Here is a 15,945-nt window from a genome sequence, read left to right as displayed (position 1 = left end):
TCCATTGTTTTACAAAGTCCTACTCTTAACCAACAGAATCACGTAGTGGTTTACTTCACAAGCATAACCCCTGAAGCATTGATCTTAAGTCTGATGCATGTGTCATACTTATAAAACTCATTTCTTGGAAGTTTTATGAACATATGTGTGTAAAAACAAAATTCTTGGTGAAATACAAAAATTATTAATAGAAAGATACATTTTTAATAATTTAGTATTAAATAGGTAATGAAGGGGGATCGAGATGGTGCGGTGGCTAATGTACAGGCTTCCCACCAAGAGGGCCTGGGTTCGAATCCCACAGGCGGCAGATATTTTTCAGTTGTATCCCGATCCTTACTTAAGGTGCTATGTAGAGAGCACTTTGAATGAGTACGTCGGCCGTCGGATGGGACGTTAAACTGCAGATCCCTTAGCACCTTTCGGCAACAGTAGGCTATCAGCCAACGCCTATTTCTCTTCTCCCTTCCTTTCCCATCCATCCCTAATGGCGCAAATGAGCTTAGCTGGTGGTTGCCTCCCCTAAAACTACTACTAGGTAATGAAGTACTTCAGAATTGAAATATACATGAATTGTAATGGCTGGAGGAGAAACTACCTTAATGCACTTCATATGGTATTTTTATTGCCTTAATTGACACATTACTTTTACTCATACTATAGTGGCAACATGACCACCTAAATTTCAAAGCATTCCTAACTTTTCCTGCATGTTGAAATAGTGTCACAAAAAATAAAATTTATATGTTTGTGATTTTTCCCGTTTGACTACATATTACAGTAATTTTTTAAAAACTCTCTAGCGAATGAATTATTTTTTGACACTATTTTGAGCATTATATAAACCCTTGTGAAAGAAAACCGATGGCAATAGGACAGAAGTAGAAGACCAATTTAGTTAGAATAGGAACTTTGAATGTTAGGACAATGTTGGGGACAGGAAAATTAGAGAATATTAAGCGAGAGATGGAAAGAGGAAATATATGTAGATAGCCAAGATTTATGCAAGGTCAGATGGAAGCATAGTGGGAATTACTGGAGTGATAGTTGTAGAATAATATACAGCGGCGGGTACAAGAGCCAACGAGGGGTTGCAATAATATTAAATAGGGGATGGAAGAAGCATAGTCCACATAGAACAAGCAACGGCTAGAATATTACTAATAGAGATAAAAGCAGAACCAACGAACTTGGCCATTGTTCAGGTATACATGCCACGGAGCAACCATACGGAGGAAGATGTCGATAGGATATATGATCAGTTAAAGGATATAATCGCATGTGTTCCTGCAGGGAAACATTTGAAAGTAATAGGGGATTGGAATGCGACGCTAGGCGAAGGAAGAGATGGTGAAGAGGGTGAGGGACTACGGTATAGGTATGAGATATGACCGTTGGGAGAAAGCAATTGAGGACTGTAGTAGACAGGAGTTGGTCATCACCAACACTTGGTTTTGACACCACAAAAAGCATAGGTACACGAGGTGTGTCCGAAAACGATCTGACCTGTATTCATATCGCCGCATCGGTGCTAATATTTGTCATCTGGGCCATGGCATCCTTCAAAGTAGTCCCCGTTTCATTGAACCACATGCTCGCAGCGGTTCCACATCTTAAAGCAGTCCTTGAATGCAGATTTTGGTATGGCCTTCAGCTGGTGCATCGCATTACGCTGAATCGTCTCATTGTCGTCGAACTGCTTTCCTTTGAGCGCCACTTCCAATTTTGGGAACACCCAAAAGTCACAGGGAGCTATGTCAGGACTGTACAGAGGCTGGCGAAGCTGTACAATCTTTTGTTTCATCAAAAATTGCTGCAGAAGGTTCGATGAATGCGCTGGTGTGTTATTGCGGTTAGAAGCCAGTCACCGCTTGACCAGAGACATGGTCATTTTCCTCTCACAGCATCACGCAATCTCTTCAGAAGTTCAATGTAATATTCTTTGTTGATCATCTGACCCCTTGGAGCAAATTTGTAGTGCACAGCACCTTCACAATGAAAGAAAGCACTGATTTGACGTGGCTCTGATTTAGGCGTGCTCTTTTTGGCCGTGGCTCATCTGGATGCTTCCCCTGTGAAGATTGTTGTTTTTTTTTTCAGGGTCGTAACCATAAACCCATGATTCATCACCATTAATAATCTTCTGAAGGACATTTTAATCCTCACTGACCATTCCCAAGTTGTCCTGAGCGATTTCAGAGGAAGGTCTTTCTGCTCGGTCGTGAGCAATTTCAGAATAAATTTTGTGAACACACAAGTCATTCCTAAATTCTTATTCAAAATTTCCCAAACAGTAGTTTTCGGTATTCCAAGATCAAATTCTAGTTTTCAAACAGTCAATCAGCGATCACCTTCAATGGGACGTCACACACGCTTGATGTTTTCCGGTGTTGTTGTCAGTGAAGGTCGGCCAGGACAAGGGTCACGATCAACAGATATGCAGCCATTATTTTAAACCGCCTCCACCACTCCTTTATCTGTTTCATGCTCATACTTTCATACTGAAAGGCCTTCTGTATCATTTCAATCGCCTCCGTACAACTATTGTCGAGGCTACATCAAAACTTAATGCAAATTCATCGATCTGTTCTTTTTGTCAATTTCAACAGTAAACAAATATGACAAATGGAAAACACACGTTGGACACAAACACACACTGCACGCAACCCAAGGTGTTCAGTCAGTAACTATGGCATTCAGGTATTCAGTCCGTTTCGAGGGAGACCTCTGGTTACACTCATACCCCACAGAGGCTGCACGAGCGCTCTGGCACAAAGATATGAATGCAGGTCTGATACTTTTTGGACACACCTTGCTCATAGAAAATGCCAGGTGACTCAGGAAGGTAATAGTTAGATTATATTATGGTTAGGCCCAGATTGAGGAACAGTGTGGTCTATTCGTACAGCTTCCCGGCAGCGGATGCGAACTCTGACCACAATTAAGTTGTTATGAAGTGTAGTGTCCGTTTCAAAAAGGTGAGGCAGGGAGAGTGGTTTAGAAAATGGAATGTAGAAGCATTAAATGGATTGACGGGGATGGAGTATCAGCTGGAGTACTTTCGAAGAAAAATTGGAATTAATCAAAAAAGGGATATCGAAAACCAAGACGTATTTAACTGTTTCGTAGATTTTGAAAAGGCATTATATAGAGTAAATTGGGAAGAACTAATGAGTATATTGCAGAAAATAGGAATAAGTTGGAGGGACAGGAGGCTAATCCGCAACCTGTCCATGTCTCCGACTACTCTTTATGCAAGCATTTTAAGGAATTTATATCTGGATTTTCAACTTGCTGTAGGAGATTTTAATTTTGTTCCTTCATTTTTATAGAAGAGGTAACCACAGGGTCTGTCTAAAAAATAAATAGAATAAATATGATATTAATGCTAATCAAAGTAAAATTGCTAAAAATTCTACAAAATAGCATCCTCGTGCATTGGCACACTGATACCAGCAAGCAGATGAAGTTCCTCTGCTGGTCATGGTACGCTTCATGGAAGTCATAGATGGGACTTTGTTCAGGCACCAACAGCTAAGGCCATTTGCACCATTAAGGATGGATGGGAAAGGAAGGGTGGAGAGAAACCTAGTGATACCAGCTTACTCTAATCAAAAGGCAACAAGGGGTCTGCACTCCGCGGATGACTCCGATAAAAGTTACTGTTGCGGCATCTCCCGCAGTTTCTTTGAAAAAAAGGGGTCTGCAGTTTAACGTCCCATCCGACGGACGTCGTACTCACTCAAATTGCTCTCCACAAAGCACCTCAAGTAGGGATCAGGATACTGCTGAAAAATATTTTTTGTGTCCAGAATTTAAACCTGGATTTGGGCCCTCGCGATGGTAAGCCTGTGCGTTAGCCACCGCACCATCTCGATCCCCTTCAGGCACCTAGTCATGGCTTGTTTGATGTTATCCAGTTGTCCAAAATGGTTTCCTTCTGAACACCTTTTTATGCTTGGGAACAATAAGAAATCATGCTGTGCCTCGTTGGGGCTGTAGGGCGGGTGGGCCAGCATTGTTACCTAAGTTGGTTTAGGAAGGTGCGTTATAGTGGTAAAGCCTCCATCTGTCAAAGATGTCCTTCCTGATGTGTTTCACTCTTTACCGCAGCCTTTCAAGGACTTCCACTTTAAGCTTAATGTTTACCATCTGTGCATGAAGCACAAACTCAAAATCATTGTACTTATTTTTCGGATGGGCCTTATAGAAATTGCTAACTTGTAATTATTTACATGTGTTTGGCTAGGAACCAGAAGGAACGAATTTTCTAACCAAGGATATGAGCTCTGTCCAAAAAATACATGAATTGAGGCCATAAAAACTTTATTTTGCAAAATTTAGTTCACATCGATTTTGTCCCCTTCAAAGTAATCTCCATTTGTTGCTATGCACCTAATCCATCTTATTTTCCACTGTTTAAAGCTTTCTTGGAAGTCCTCGGCGGTTAGGCTTCTTAGTTTTCTCGTCGTTTCTTGCTTTATTGTGTCCACATCTTTTCCGTGATGTCCCCTCATCACATTTGTTCATTTTGGGAATAGGCAAAAGATGAGGGGGCGAGATCTGGTTGATCAAGGATGGTGGTGGAATTTTTTGCCAGGAACTGGCAAACAATCAATGCTGAATGTGCAGGTGCATTGTCATGGTGAAAGATCCATCCATCACCTCGAGTCAAATTTGGTCGCACATGACGCACGCAATCTCTCAAACACTTGAAAACTGTAAGGTAGAACTCAGTATTTCCTGTTTGTCCTTCAGGAAGAAATTCATGATGGATAACACCTTCGACATCAAAGAAAACCAGGAGCATGTCTTTGATTTTCGATGGGCTTCTTCTTGATTTTTTTGGTTTGATTTTATCCACTTGAAAACGTATATTTTCTTCAGAGCATTATTACCATAAACAGCTGTCAACATTTCAGTAATTTCTTGATAACTTTAACCGCACCTCACCGGATACCTGATGTTGATTCGTTACTCTGTGATTTCGTCCATTTCCATTTGCAACAAATAGTAAAAACAAGGACAACAGAAACTTACATAACTGGCACCATGCGCACAGCTCGACAATCCGGCAACTAGCGCTGCAAGTGGGCGGGGCTAATGTCTGCATCATGGCTGCCCGTTTACACCAGTTCGCATATTTATAGTACAGACCTCGATTCACTTCCTAGTAAAGTCATAATGAGAATCCACTGTAATTATTAAATCAGAAGATGCATTGTTACTATTATAGTTTTTAAAGTTAATGAAGTAGTAATGTCAGTATTGGAAGTTGTCCATGAACATCTCTGAACACAATTTGTTTTGCAGTTCGCATTGTGTTGACTAAGACTAAATAGAGCAATGGAAACTATCGATTGATGTGGAACTTCTAAAAAATCACAGTTAATCTAAAGTATTTATAGTAATGGACTTTACTGCGGGTCCTGCATTTGTATTCACCGTAAAAAATACAGCATGGTAATATCATGTTGAAACATGTAAATTGTTATAATTACCTGAAGAGCCACAACTTTACCATCAATATATCAATGAATTTCACATATAGTTTCCCCTAACTTCATGGAATATTTTGTGATTTTTTCAGACAGCTCACCTTTTAACAGCATTTTTCTCCAAGGTTGATGCAGCACTCAACATCTCAGCTCTAATAGCGCAGGGTACTTGTTGTGTGGTGCTATTTTGATGTCTTGATCACCAAAATTTTCACTTCATGGGCCCTCATATGTTTGTGGTTTTTCCTTTTCAACTGAAACCGTTTTGTGCAACTCTTTAAGCCTAAGTTATTTATTGTGTGAGGTACACAAGTTTGCACACATTTTTGGCTGATTTTAGTGCTCGGTTGTCTCCTGATGCGTGGGTCAATTTCAGTGTATTCTTTCATTGAACATACAATAGAAGTAATTGCAGCATGTTAACCTAAGTTACGTATATGTGTTGTAACCAGGACTTTAAGAAATGGACATGCCACCAAGGAACGTTCTAATGAGAGTCCACTGTGTATCCTTAAGGCACTTGTGAATTACATTGTCCTGGGGTTTCAGTTTTGCCACTGCTATTTCATATGCTTTCTAGATCAACCAAATGTTAATGAATGGGTGTTGTCTTCACCACCATAGCAGCATTCTCTTTACCTTTTATGAATCATTAATGTAGCTTGTAATTGGGAGTTTACAGTTTTCCTTTAGTGCCTCGAGTATATCATTGTATCACTTAAAGACATCACTCTTTGTCGTCTGTCTGTGCTTTGTTGTAATTGAAATATAATGTAATTTTTGTGTATGTAATTCAGTCGATGGATCAATGAAATTCAATGCGAGTGATAATCTCTGAACTTGCGCTCTCCCCTCATTTCCCTCCCCTGTTACTGTATTTCATTGCTCACCCAACGGGTGGTGGATCGTGTTCACCCGAGCACCTGCTGCCAGATTACACCAATGGGAAAATAGGTCAGTAACAGACGCTATCATTGTGTTGGAGGGGAAAATTCATTTTGTGGGGAAGGGTTGTTTTAATGGATGTGAAATGGCATGAAGGTGGCAACCCCGCTGTGGGATGTCTTTACTTTAAAAGCTTTTGGTGTCAGTGAATATTGTGTTGGAAGGAAAGGGCAATGGTTTACTTAGAGATTATTATTTCATTTCCTTTATTTAGCATGTAGAATTATACTGGTCATTTGAATCCTTTGAAGTGTCTCAGTTAGCACTAAATGTTTTAAGTCTTTTGAAGGTTAATACCAACATTTTTGATGTGACCATTCACCACTTAGTAAGCCTGTTTCTTGTCATTGGTTTAGAAATTAAATGGTACATCACGTCCCTATCTTTATCTGCCAATCTGCTTTAAATCACTGTCAATAAATGGCTTGCATGAATTGCTATAAATTTTTTCTCCTATAATGAAAATTAATATTGTTTACGTTGAAAAAATGTAGTAGTTGGAAATCCTGGATGTTATGAACTGTGAAAAACGTTCTTGGCATTAAGCTTCCTATTTTAATGGAAAATCTGAACACCTTCAGATGAAACCTGGTCAAATGGTAATATTGAATATCAAATTATACCTTTAGCATGATTTTTTGGATCACTTGATTCTTTACTGCTGACCCAGTTCGTCTTGTGCGCTAGTTTGACCCAAGGCTGCAGGTTAGAATCATTCCCGGGGAATCAGTATTATGCAGGTTGTTTTTGGGTTGCAGTATCTGTTGTCAGAGTGCATTAAAAAACTGATAGCTACTCTGTTTCTTCGAACTCTCTCTTTGTTGAATCTTAATGATATTAATTATAATTCATGTTGCAACAAAAAACTTTTTGTTTATCAGATCTTCATCTTATCAATGTATTGGTTACATGCAAATTTTACAATCAATGAAATTGTTATTGCATTCTTTGTTTAAGTGATGTATACTTATGTAAGAGAAAGTTCTGATGCATGGATGTTGAGGATGAGGGTCTCTCGAGTGTTGTTTTGTTATTGTCCTTCTGGTGTGATAACATTCTTACCAGTATTTCAGCTGGTATTTCTATAATAAAGTTATCATCATCACCTTGAACCTGACAAAAACCTGGTTGGAACTCTACAATGATGATTGCAACAGATGGGCCAATCACAAAGTTAACCCGAGAAACTTTATCTTCATTGTCTCCCTACAGAAATCTCAATAATGATAGAGATGTCACTAGTACCTCAATACCAGTAATTTTGAATCAGAATTATCTAGTTTTTAAATTGGTCAAGTATTTTTGTTATTGTGCTTCAGTACTAAGTCATGCTTAAGTACCAGACAAATGTAATTCATTAAATAGTGGACCCCTATTCTGTGATATTCACTAATAAATAAAAACAATCTCATTCATTGACAGAAAAAATGGGTCTTTTTGCTGAGTAAAATGTTTTTAGTTTGATGTGTTAGCTTTTTATTTGACTGAGATCAAATGACAACTCAGACTTTGTCAAAAAAATTGTTTGGCTTGTTTTCATAGTCTCGATGACTAATGCTATGCATACATTCACAGTATTTTAATAAGAGAAGCCTTATTTAACAGAATAGTTTGTATTTTCCATGCTTGAGCAGTTTTCCACGCTGCATTTTAATTCATCCCAGTGTTATGCTATAGTCATCTATTAGTTTGTTAAACGACAGGGATTTTTTTCTTAATCAAAATACAGCAGTGGGTCCAGTCATTGCATTTGAAGTGAACGTGAACATTTTTTGGAACATCTTGTAATTATATGCCAAGTGCATACTATTTTGATGCCCAGTGTTTCACTCAGTACGTAAAATGTGTAACAGTGACAGTTTTGTTAAACTTTACTGGAGTAGGAGCGTTGTAAAGTTTGCATTGAAAGCCTAGTGGGGGACAGGAAGGGTATAAGAAAAATATTGGGATGCTCTTGTTGGTTTGCTTAAATCTTCGGCGACTCTTAAAATAACAAATGTGGAGGAAACATGCTGCAAAAGTCATTGCCCTGGTCCTTCCATTCACACGTTCATGAAGTTGAATATGTTCTCAATTTTTTTTTCTTAGTACTTTGTTTTCGGCCCATTGCTGTATTTTAGGCCATGTGTTGCTAAGTAGAAATTCTAAATGTAGTGTCTGTTATTTTCTGTCTAGCTTTGAGTTTCATTACATTTCTGATGCCATTTATTAGTTGGAAGTCACAGGACTGCCTAATACCTTTTCTATAATTTCACTCTTTGCAGCCTAATGTCTACGAATTCTGTAAAGATGAATTTCACACTTCCACTGCAAGAAAATTTGCTTTTCTCTAAGACAATTTATTTTGTCTCATATCACCCTTATTCACCCTTTCTACCTATTTGTCTTCTGCTTAGACTTGATTTTATTTTGGTTCACAGTTTAATTTTGAGTTAATAAGTATCATGTGCCATTATTTTTCACAAAATAAGAAGCAAATTCAGAACCAGAAATGCCTGGATAGGCTGGAAAATCATTCACTTTCCTTTTATACTAGTGTTCCAATGTATGCCATTTTCATTGAAATGCTTGAGATTGTATGTGGAATAATTACATCAACATAATCATCAGTGTTGATGACTTTCAGCAAGTATTTTCCATTTCTAGACTCTCAATTCATAGTCTAGTTCATTTACATCTTCATTTTTGTGCTGCCCATCTCTGTTGTAAAATATTATTTTGTGATGCTTTCAATGTACTTTTCCTATTTCTGCTGAATGCGTTTAGTATTATTTATACATCTCTGTTCCACTATTCATGGGCAATCATGTTGTGTAACAGTTAAAAATTTTTGAAGAATGGTTTGGTTTGTTTGAATTTCAAAATTCAAAGAATAAAAAAATACTCTTTACTTTGAAATTTTGTTTAATTTGTGTTGAGGGCATTTTTTCCTCTTAACTAGAGGCTTTTGATTGGACAGTTTTGGTAGATCACCTTTTGTCAACATGTTTTTTTGTCAAGTATTCACAAAATATTTGGAAGAAGCTATTGTGTCAAGCAAATTCATGTGACTGGAAAATTAGTAGTGATACTTTATAAATTTGTTATTTAAACCCATTTGTTTTCATAATGACTTGATTGGTAGTTTTGCATTAATTTGGAGTGAAATTGTTTTAATTAAAATGTATATAATGACTCTCTTCATCAAAACTGTTTTGCCGATTGTTCACTTTTTTGGTTAGTATGCAGAAATGTAAATGAGTTTTATAAAATTTAAATTAATGGTTTTCGCATGATTGACTGAAAGGTAGTTGGAAATGGTTCTTCTCAAGCGCTTTCTGTTTCACTCCCTCAGAGGTGGTGGTGGGTCCTGTGCCAGCCACACCAGGTGGTGGTGCCATGCTTGGCTCCCTCTCAAACGAAGAGAGGCAGAAACTGGAAGAGGAGAGGGAGCGGCTGTATCATCTTCTGGATGAAAAGGATGAGGAAATCAACCAACACAGCCAGTATGTAGAGAAGCTGAAGGAGCAGATGCTGGAGCAGGAGGAGGTTAGTGAAATGCGGCGGAAGGTTTTATTGCATTATGCAGCCTTCGTAATGTCTTTAGTTACCCGTCAGTAAATTGCGGAAATTCAAAATAACTGTGAGAGATGCTACTACAGTAACTTCTAACAAAGTCACCTGCTAATGTGCACTACAATAAAAAATTTTAAAGTGTAAAAATCCTACAATGTGACTGGGATTCAAACCGGAATCCCTCGATGTCCAGCCGAGTGCTTTAGCCAGTTAAGCTACCGAGGCGTCCTCTTTTACTCCAAATTTTTGGGAGCTTTTGAAGAAACAAAATGCTCAGGCAAAATCCATAGGTACAATGTCACAGGTATTTGTAATCGTGTGCATAACGCCAAAGTTCTATGATGTTGAAGCCAACTTTAAAACAATGGGGTGTTTACCTTTGACAAATTCCAAGAAACTGGGAGATGCCATGACAATAACTTCAAATAGAGCCATCCACTAATGTGCATAACAATGCAAGAATATCAGTGTTTGTGACATTGTCTGTATGGTATATCATCATGACATCTTGTTCTTATAGTCCTCAAAATTTCAAAGTGTGAGAGGATTTCTTGGCGGTGTAACTGACTAAAAGCACTCAGCCGAGCATCAAGGGATCCGGGTTTGAGGTGAATGATTTTTACGCCTGGAATTTTCTGCATTGTAATCCCAGAAATACTTTCCTGATTGATTTAGTTGGATTTTGACTTGAAATATTGAACCAGAAAATTCAAAATATTTGTAATGGTGTTAAATACAGTGGGAAATGTTAGGCCGAAGTAGTAATTTATGGCCACTGGCTTAATATTATTTTGTTTAACATTATATTGATCCATAGAATCAATAATTGATAGTTAAAATGCAAAAATAATTTACCTGCCTCAATGATCAGATAAAAAGAACATAATTGTCTACAGTCAACAGGTAGTGCATCATCTTGTCCAATGTGTTTCCATTCCTTTGCATATTGTTCCAGTAATTGTGCGCATAGCTCTCTATGCTCTTTGAATCTAGTGTTTTATGAGAATAAATTAGGATTGATCATTCTTTTCGATATAATTTGACATGTTTAATTTTGGATTTTAATTAATCATTGTTAGAATCCCACCCCTTGGAAAACTAAATCATGAAAGCTAGGAGAAGACTATTTTCTCTTGAACAAAATGATGCTGAGAGTGTTTGCAAACATGATCCAGTGGCCGTGAGTGCTTACCAAGCAAGGGTGGAGGAGGAGGTGGTAGAGATTCAATGCAAGTGCTTAATTGTCTTGAACAAGGATGTGTGTTCTCCCCAGTCTCTCTTCTGTCTGACTCTCGTCCTTGGCCCTAGAGGCAGAAGAGCCTAATAAGAAACATTACCAGTGCCTTACAAAAATATATTTCTTAGCATTTCCATTTCTTTATGTAATGGTCCAATCACAAAGTAAAAAATTATAGCTAACATGTTTTTGCTTCCTCTTTTGTTAGGTTCACAAGAGATCATTAAAATTTGACTTCATAAGTAAATAACCCTGTGGTTAATAAAGGAAAAACATGTTTAAAGAAACTTAATTGCATAAAAAAATTAAAGTTACTGGGAACAATATTTTATTGAAGGGGTTGTATTAGTAACTCCTCTGCAAAAATGGCAAAATTCTTGAATTTTTTTGTGATAAAAGTATGATTTATGTCGATATAAAATTTTTATGCTATATTACGTATTCAGGAAGTTTACACAATATTTTTTCATTTAAGTTTTACACTTCTTGTAAGTTGTTGCAGTTAGTACAATGTGGCATCACAAAAAAGGGATAGGTCCGTTATGCAGGTACTTTAATCCTTCAGGATGCTCTGAAATACAAAAACATTCAAAGTCAATATGAGTATTGCTATCGCCCGAACTTCAAATGTTACATTTTGTTGAAAAATAGACTGGAAGTTAATGTAAAAATTTTAAAATATGGACTCTTTAATGATTTGTTCATGTGCAAAATCTTTTAATATAAGGATTTTGACTTGATTCTAGTCTGGGCTATAGGCACAGAAGTGCCAAATCGGCTGCACATTGTGAAAAATAATAGCATTTTGAGAAAAATGCATTTGAAGTTTTTTAAGTGAAAAATCATAAGAAAAACCTACTTAAGCCTAATCAGTCATTTCAGCAGTGTACAATAGACCTTCTGCTACCTCAAACTCCTCCAATGGTGGTTCCTCTTACCTCACGCTGTCGGACATGACACAGCTGATTGGGCTGAGTCCCATAGTTGCCAGGGCTCATTCTAAGAATCTTCTCCATCATAAGTTCATGAGATATTAATTTAGGTGGTCTCCCATTGTGTTTCCTTCAGTGTTGTTAATGTCTCACAACAAAACATCATTCACTTAACAGTGATGTGCCTGTTAATTATTGCACAGGAATTAGTGTAAGTGAAATTCATATGTATACTGAACGTACTGCAAAGTTATAGAGCATTGATTTATTAAGTATCAAATATTTGGAAGTATTTATGTAAAGTGTATGATATTTGTTCGGCTAGAATGGAAGATTTTAATACAGAAGATTGGGATAGATTTGAGAAATAGGTGAGTTATTCCATATCTGTACATGTCTCTGACTTCTCAGGGGCAAGTGGTAAATGAAGAGTAAGGATAGGCAGCGTTAGAAAGAGGAGTCCACTCAATTAGGAATGACTGTCCACTTTCACCCATTCCTTTCATTGTATGCATGTAGAGAATGGTAGAAAAAATGTCTTGAGATAAGAACTTCAAATCAGAATGAAAGTGGTTGGAGAATTCGTTAATTCAGTCAGGTTTACATATCATCAAGCTTTAGTTATCTAGTCAGGCGAGAAGTTGGAATTGTTGTGCATTAGAAAACCAATGCGATAGGTAAAGGATGAGGATGAGTATAAACAAAGGAAAGATGTTGCGATTTCCAAGAAAGAGGAAAGCTAAGCTTTGGTATAAGAGATCAAAAACCAGAGCAGGTGGAATGAATTTGCTTTGATGGCTTCAGCAAATGAAGTTTTGAATCTTAAGGTTGAATGTATTACTTATTTGTTCAATTTTATGGACCAAGATTGTCAAAGTAGTTGTGACGTTAGAAGAAGAAATGCATTAGTCAAAGAAGCTTTTGATGTCACGGGCATTTAGTGATGCTGTTATGAAACAACTTATAAAAACTTAGATGTTTGTTCTGATTTTTTTTGTACAGTGGGAAAATATTTTTTGAAGCAGGGGATTGGCATGGATAGTAGGCTTTTTGCATGTATTTTTGCAGAAGATAGTAAATGCCAATTGGATAGAAAGGAAAATAAAGTGCTACGCATGGTGGCATTGGAGGAGAGTGGGTTGTCGGCAAAATCCAAAGGAGACAGAAAAGGTGTATGCAGTACATTTTCATTGGTAATGGCAGATAAGTTAGGAGATGGAAATGTTAGGCAGATAAGTTAGGGGATGGAAAAGGATAGGCAAGCTGGATGGATTATAGCGAGTAGCTAGTAAGCAGAACTGAAGAATGTTTTTCCTTTATGGGTATCAGGTTGTGCATTGGTGTGTGAAGTTAGTCAGTGGTTCAAATTGTACATTCAAAACATACCACAAATTGTAAAACTACCATTGACAGTCATTCATATTGGAAAGATATGCATCTGAAGTTAACATTATCAGGCTATGTCTGTTAGGCTGATTGCTCTGGTTAATCTTATTCTGAGATTTTTCAATATTTTTTTTTAATTGCTGCTCTTATTTTGTAACATTTAAGATGGTGGATTAATATTTTACATTTCTTTTTATATGGAGTATAAAATAATATAATTTGGTTTGTTCACTAATGTTTGTTTTTCTTCGTAGCTAATTGCATCAACACGCCGTGATTATGAGCTAGTGCAGCAGGAGATGAACCGTATCCAGCAGGAAAATGAGAGTGCCAAGGAAGAGGTGAAGGAGGTCTTGCAGGCTCTCGAGGAGTTGGCTGTCAACTATGACCAGAAATCACAGGAGGTGGAGAACAAGAATAAGGAGTATGAGTCACTCACTGAAGACCTCATGACAAAGCAGGTGAGTGGGCAGGATGCTGGTGGTGGTGGTCAACATTACTCAATCTGCCTTCTGCCGATGATTTATTTTGATGTTTTACTCTCCAAAGTCGTTTGAAGGGAGTGCATTTTACAGTGTATTGTGCAGAAGTTTCTAAATGTCATCATCGTTTCATTTGTGTACAGATATGTACTTACCATTTCTCTTGGATTTTGTGTAGGCATAATAATCATTGAGCTTTTTTAGGCTCTGGTTAAGCCTTATTAAATTATTTTTAGTTTATTCATCACATCAGTGGTTTTAGGTTTTATTTTCTTTTGTACAAGAAATACCAGGTCCTCCATTTCTTTTCGATGTTCATGATTTTACTGTGAAAATGCATCTTTTTTAAATGAAACTGCTTAGAACCCTGAAGAAGTTAATGTGTATAAAAAAAGTCATCAGCATCACTAATATCTTGCCAGAACGTGGGTTACAGATGATACAGGAGTTGTTTAATCCTTAACAGGCTATGTAAGTCAGATATACTCTGGTATAAATGGTAGAGGCAGAGAAATGCAGGGAATTAACTCGTGCCAATGTTCATGGAGCTCACTATGACATTTATGAACTTAATTGTTTCCTTCACTTATTAATGTAAACACACTTAAGTAGTAATAAGCATCCCTGACAATTACCCTTTATTGAATGCTATTCAAAATACATGTATAACCTGCTAATAAAATTAAGGCATGGTCGTGTTCAATGGTTTCTGTCAGTATGTTTAATTTCACTGGGAAAACCTAGTTGCTATTACAATTATTCATCCTGATTATGCTCTATTGTGTAGGTTACTGTTAAAAAATGTGGAGGATGGTTTGGATCTTTTCCTTTGCAATCCTGACAAGTTTCTGTGCATTGATACATAAATGTAGACAAAACGTGGATACACTCCTACACTTCGGAGACAAAGGAATATTTGAAGCACTAGGTTTTTAAAGGCATTCCAGCTCTGAAGAATTCTTCCAGGCAGAAGAAGACTCTATTTAGAAACATCTAAAAATTTTGGCCTAACCAAATGGAAGAATTCATCAGCCTTACTACATTGTTAGTTTTTTCCACCAATGTTTAATTGCATGGGGAGGAACAGTCTAGCAGAATATGAGTGGACATTCTTCAGACCTAAACCAAAGTTAAAAAAAAGTGGTGCAGTTTTGAATTGTCACAATTTTCCAAATCATCATCAAATCTTTGAAAAAATTATGATTCAGTGTATTTGTGAGAGTGTGTGAATTCAAAAACTCACCTCTACATATATTTACATTTTTTCCTAGAAAGTACAGCAGGACCCTTGAATACCACGTCAGATGGTATGTAAGATGAATCTGCCCCAAAAATAAGTAGAATGATTTTTCCCACTGATGTGAATGGCTAAAGTGGAGAGATTTGTGACAGGGAAGGTGGGGTGGGAGGTCTTCAGTAAGCAAAGCAACCTGCGTAAGTTGTTTGCTGGCCATTACAGTGTGCGGATTGCTGCTGGGCTGGATCCCTGTTCAAGGGTCATGCCACAAATTCATCATACAATGTTCATAGAGAAGTATACAGGTATGCGATAAAATTTTGTGTTAAGGTCAGATAATTTAGTTCAGAGACTATAACCTTCATTAAGTAGTATTCCACGGAATGGTTTTCCACTGGAATAAGATGTTCTGGCAGGGCAGAGAGGAAATTTTCTTACTAATATACTGCTGTTGTAATAAATCACTATGAGTAAAATAATGTTCTGCGACCTCCAGTCAGTAACTTAGTTTAGAATTTTTCATTCAATGATAGGATGTTTCACAAAATGTGCTGTGTGTGCATTCAGTTTATTGGAAGTAACAACTCGAACTTGAATATTGGCGTAACTTGTACTGGGAATATGTCCTGGCATTTACACATACGCTCTGTACTATATCCATATCATTCTTCAT

The 15,945-nt window shown here is 37.3% G+C and overlaps 1 protein-coding gene across 5 annotated transcripts in view; it reads left to right on the top strand.

Moving 5' to 3' along the window:
• The window catches only part of Khc (kinesin heavy chain), a 56,204-nt gene that overhangs the window by 21,988 nt on the left and 18,271 nt on the right, over positions 1–15,945 (top strand). For 3 of the 5 annotated variants that reach the window (XM_071589645.1, XM_071589646.1, XM_071589647.1), the window contains 3 exons: positions 6,398–6,452; positions 9,778–9,971; positions 13,808–14,014. In XM_071589645.1, the coding sequence (XP_071445746.1) occupies positions 6,398–6,452; positions 9,778–9,971; positions 13,808–14,014 (456 nt within the window). The remainder of the gene's footprint in view (positions 1–6,397; positions 6,453–9,777; positions 9,972–13,807; positions 14,015–15,945) is intronic. The other 2 variants (XM_071589648.1, XM_071589649.1) reach the window with 1 other exon arrangement.

This window comes from Hetaerina americana, unplaced genomic scaffold (genome assembly GCF_022747635.1).
Source record: "Hetaerina americana unplaced genomic scaffold, ioHetAmer1.1.p SCAF_4, whole genome shotgun sequence".
Classification (NCBI taxonomy): domain Eukaryota; kingdom Metazoa; phylum Arthropoda; class Insecta; order Odonata; family Calopterygidae; genus Hetaerina; species Hetaerina americana.
This window is presented reverse-complemented; position numbering and strand designations above follow the sequence as displayed.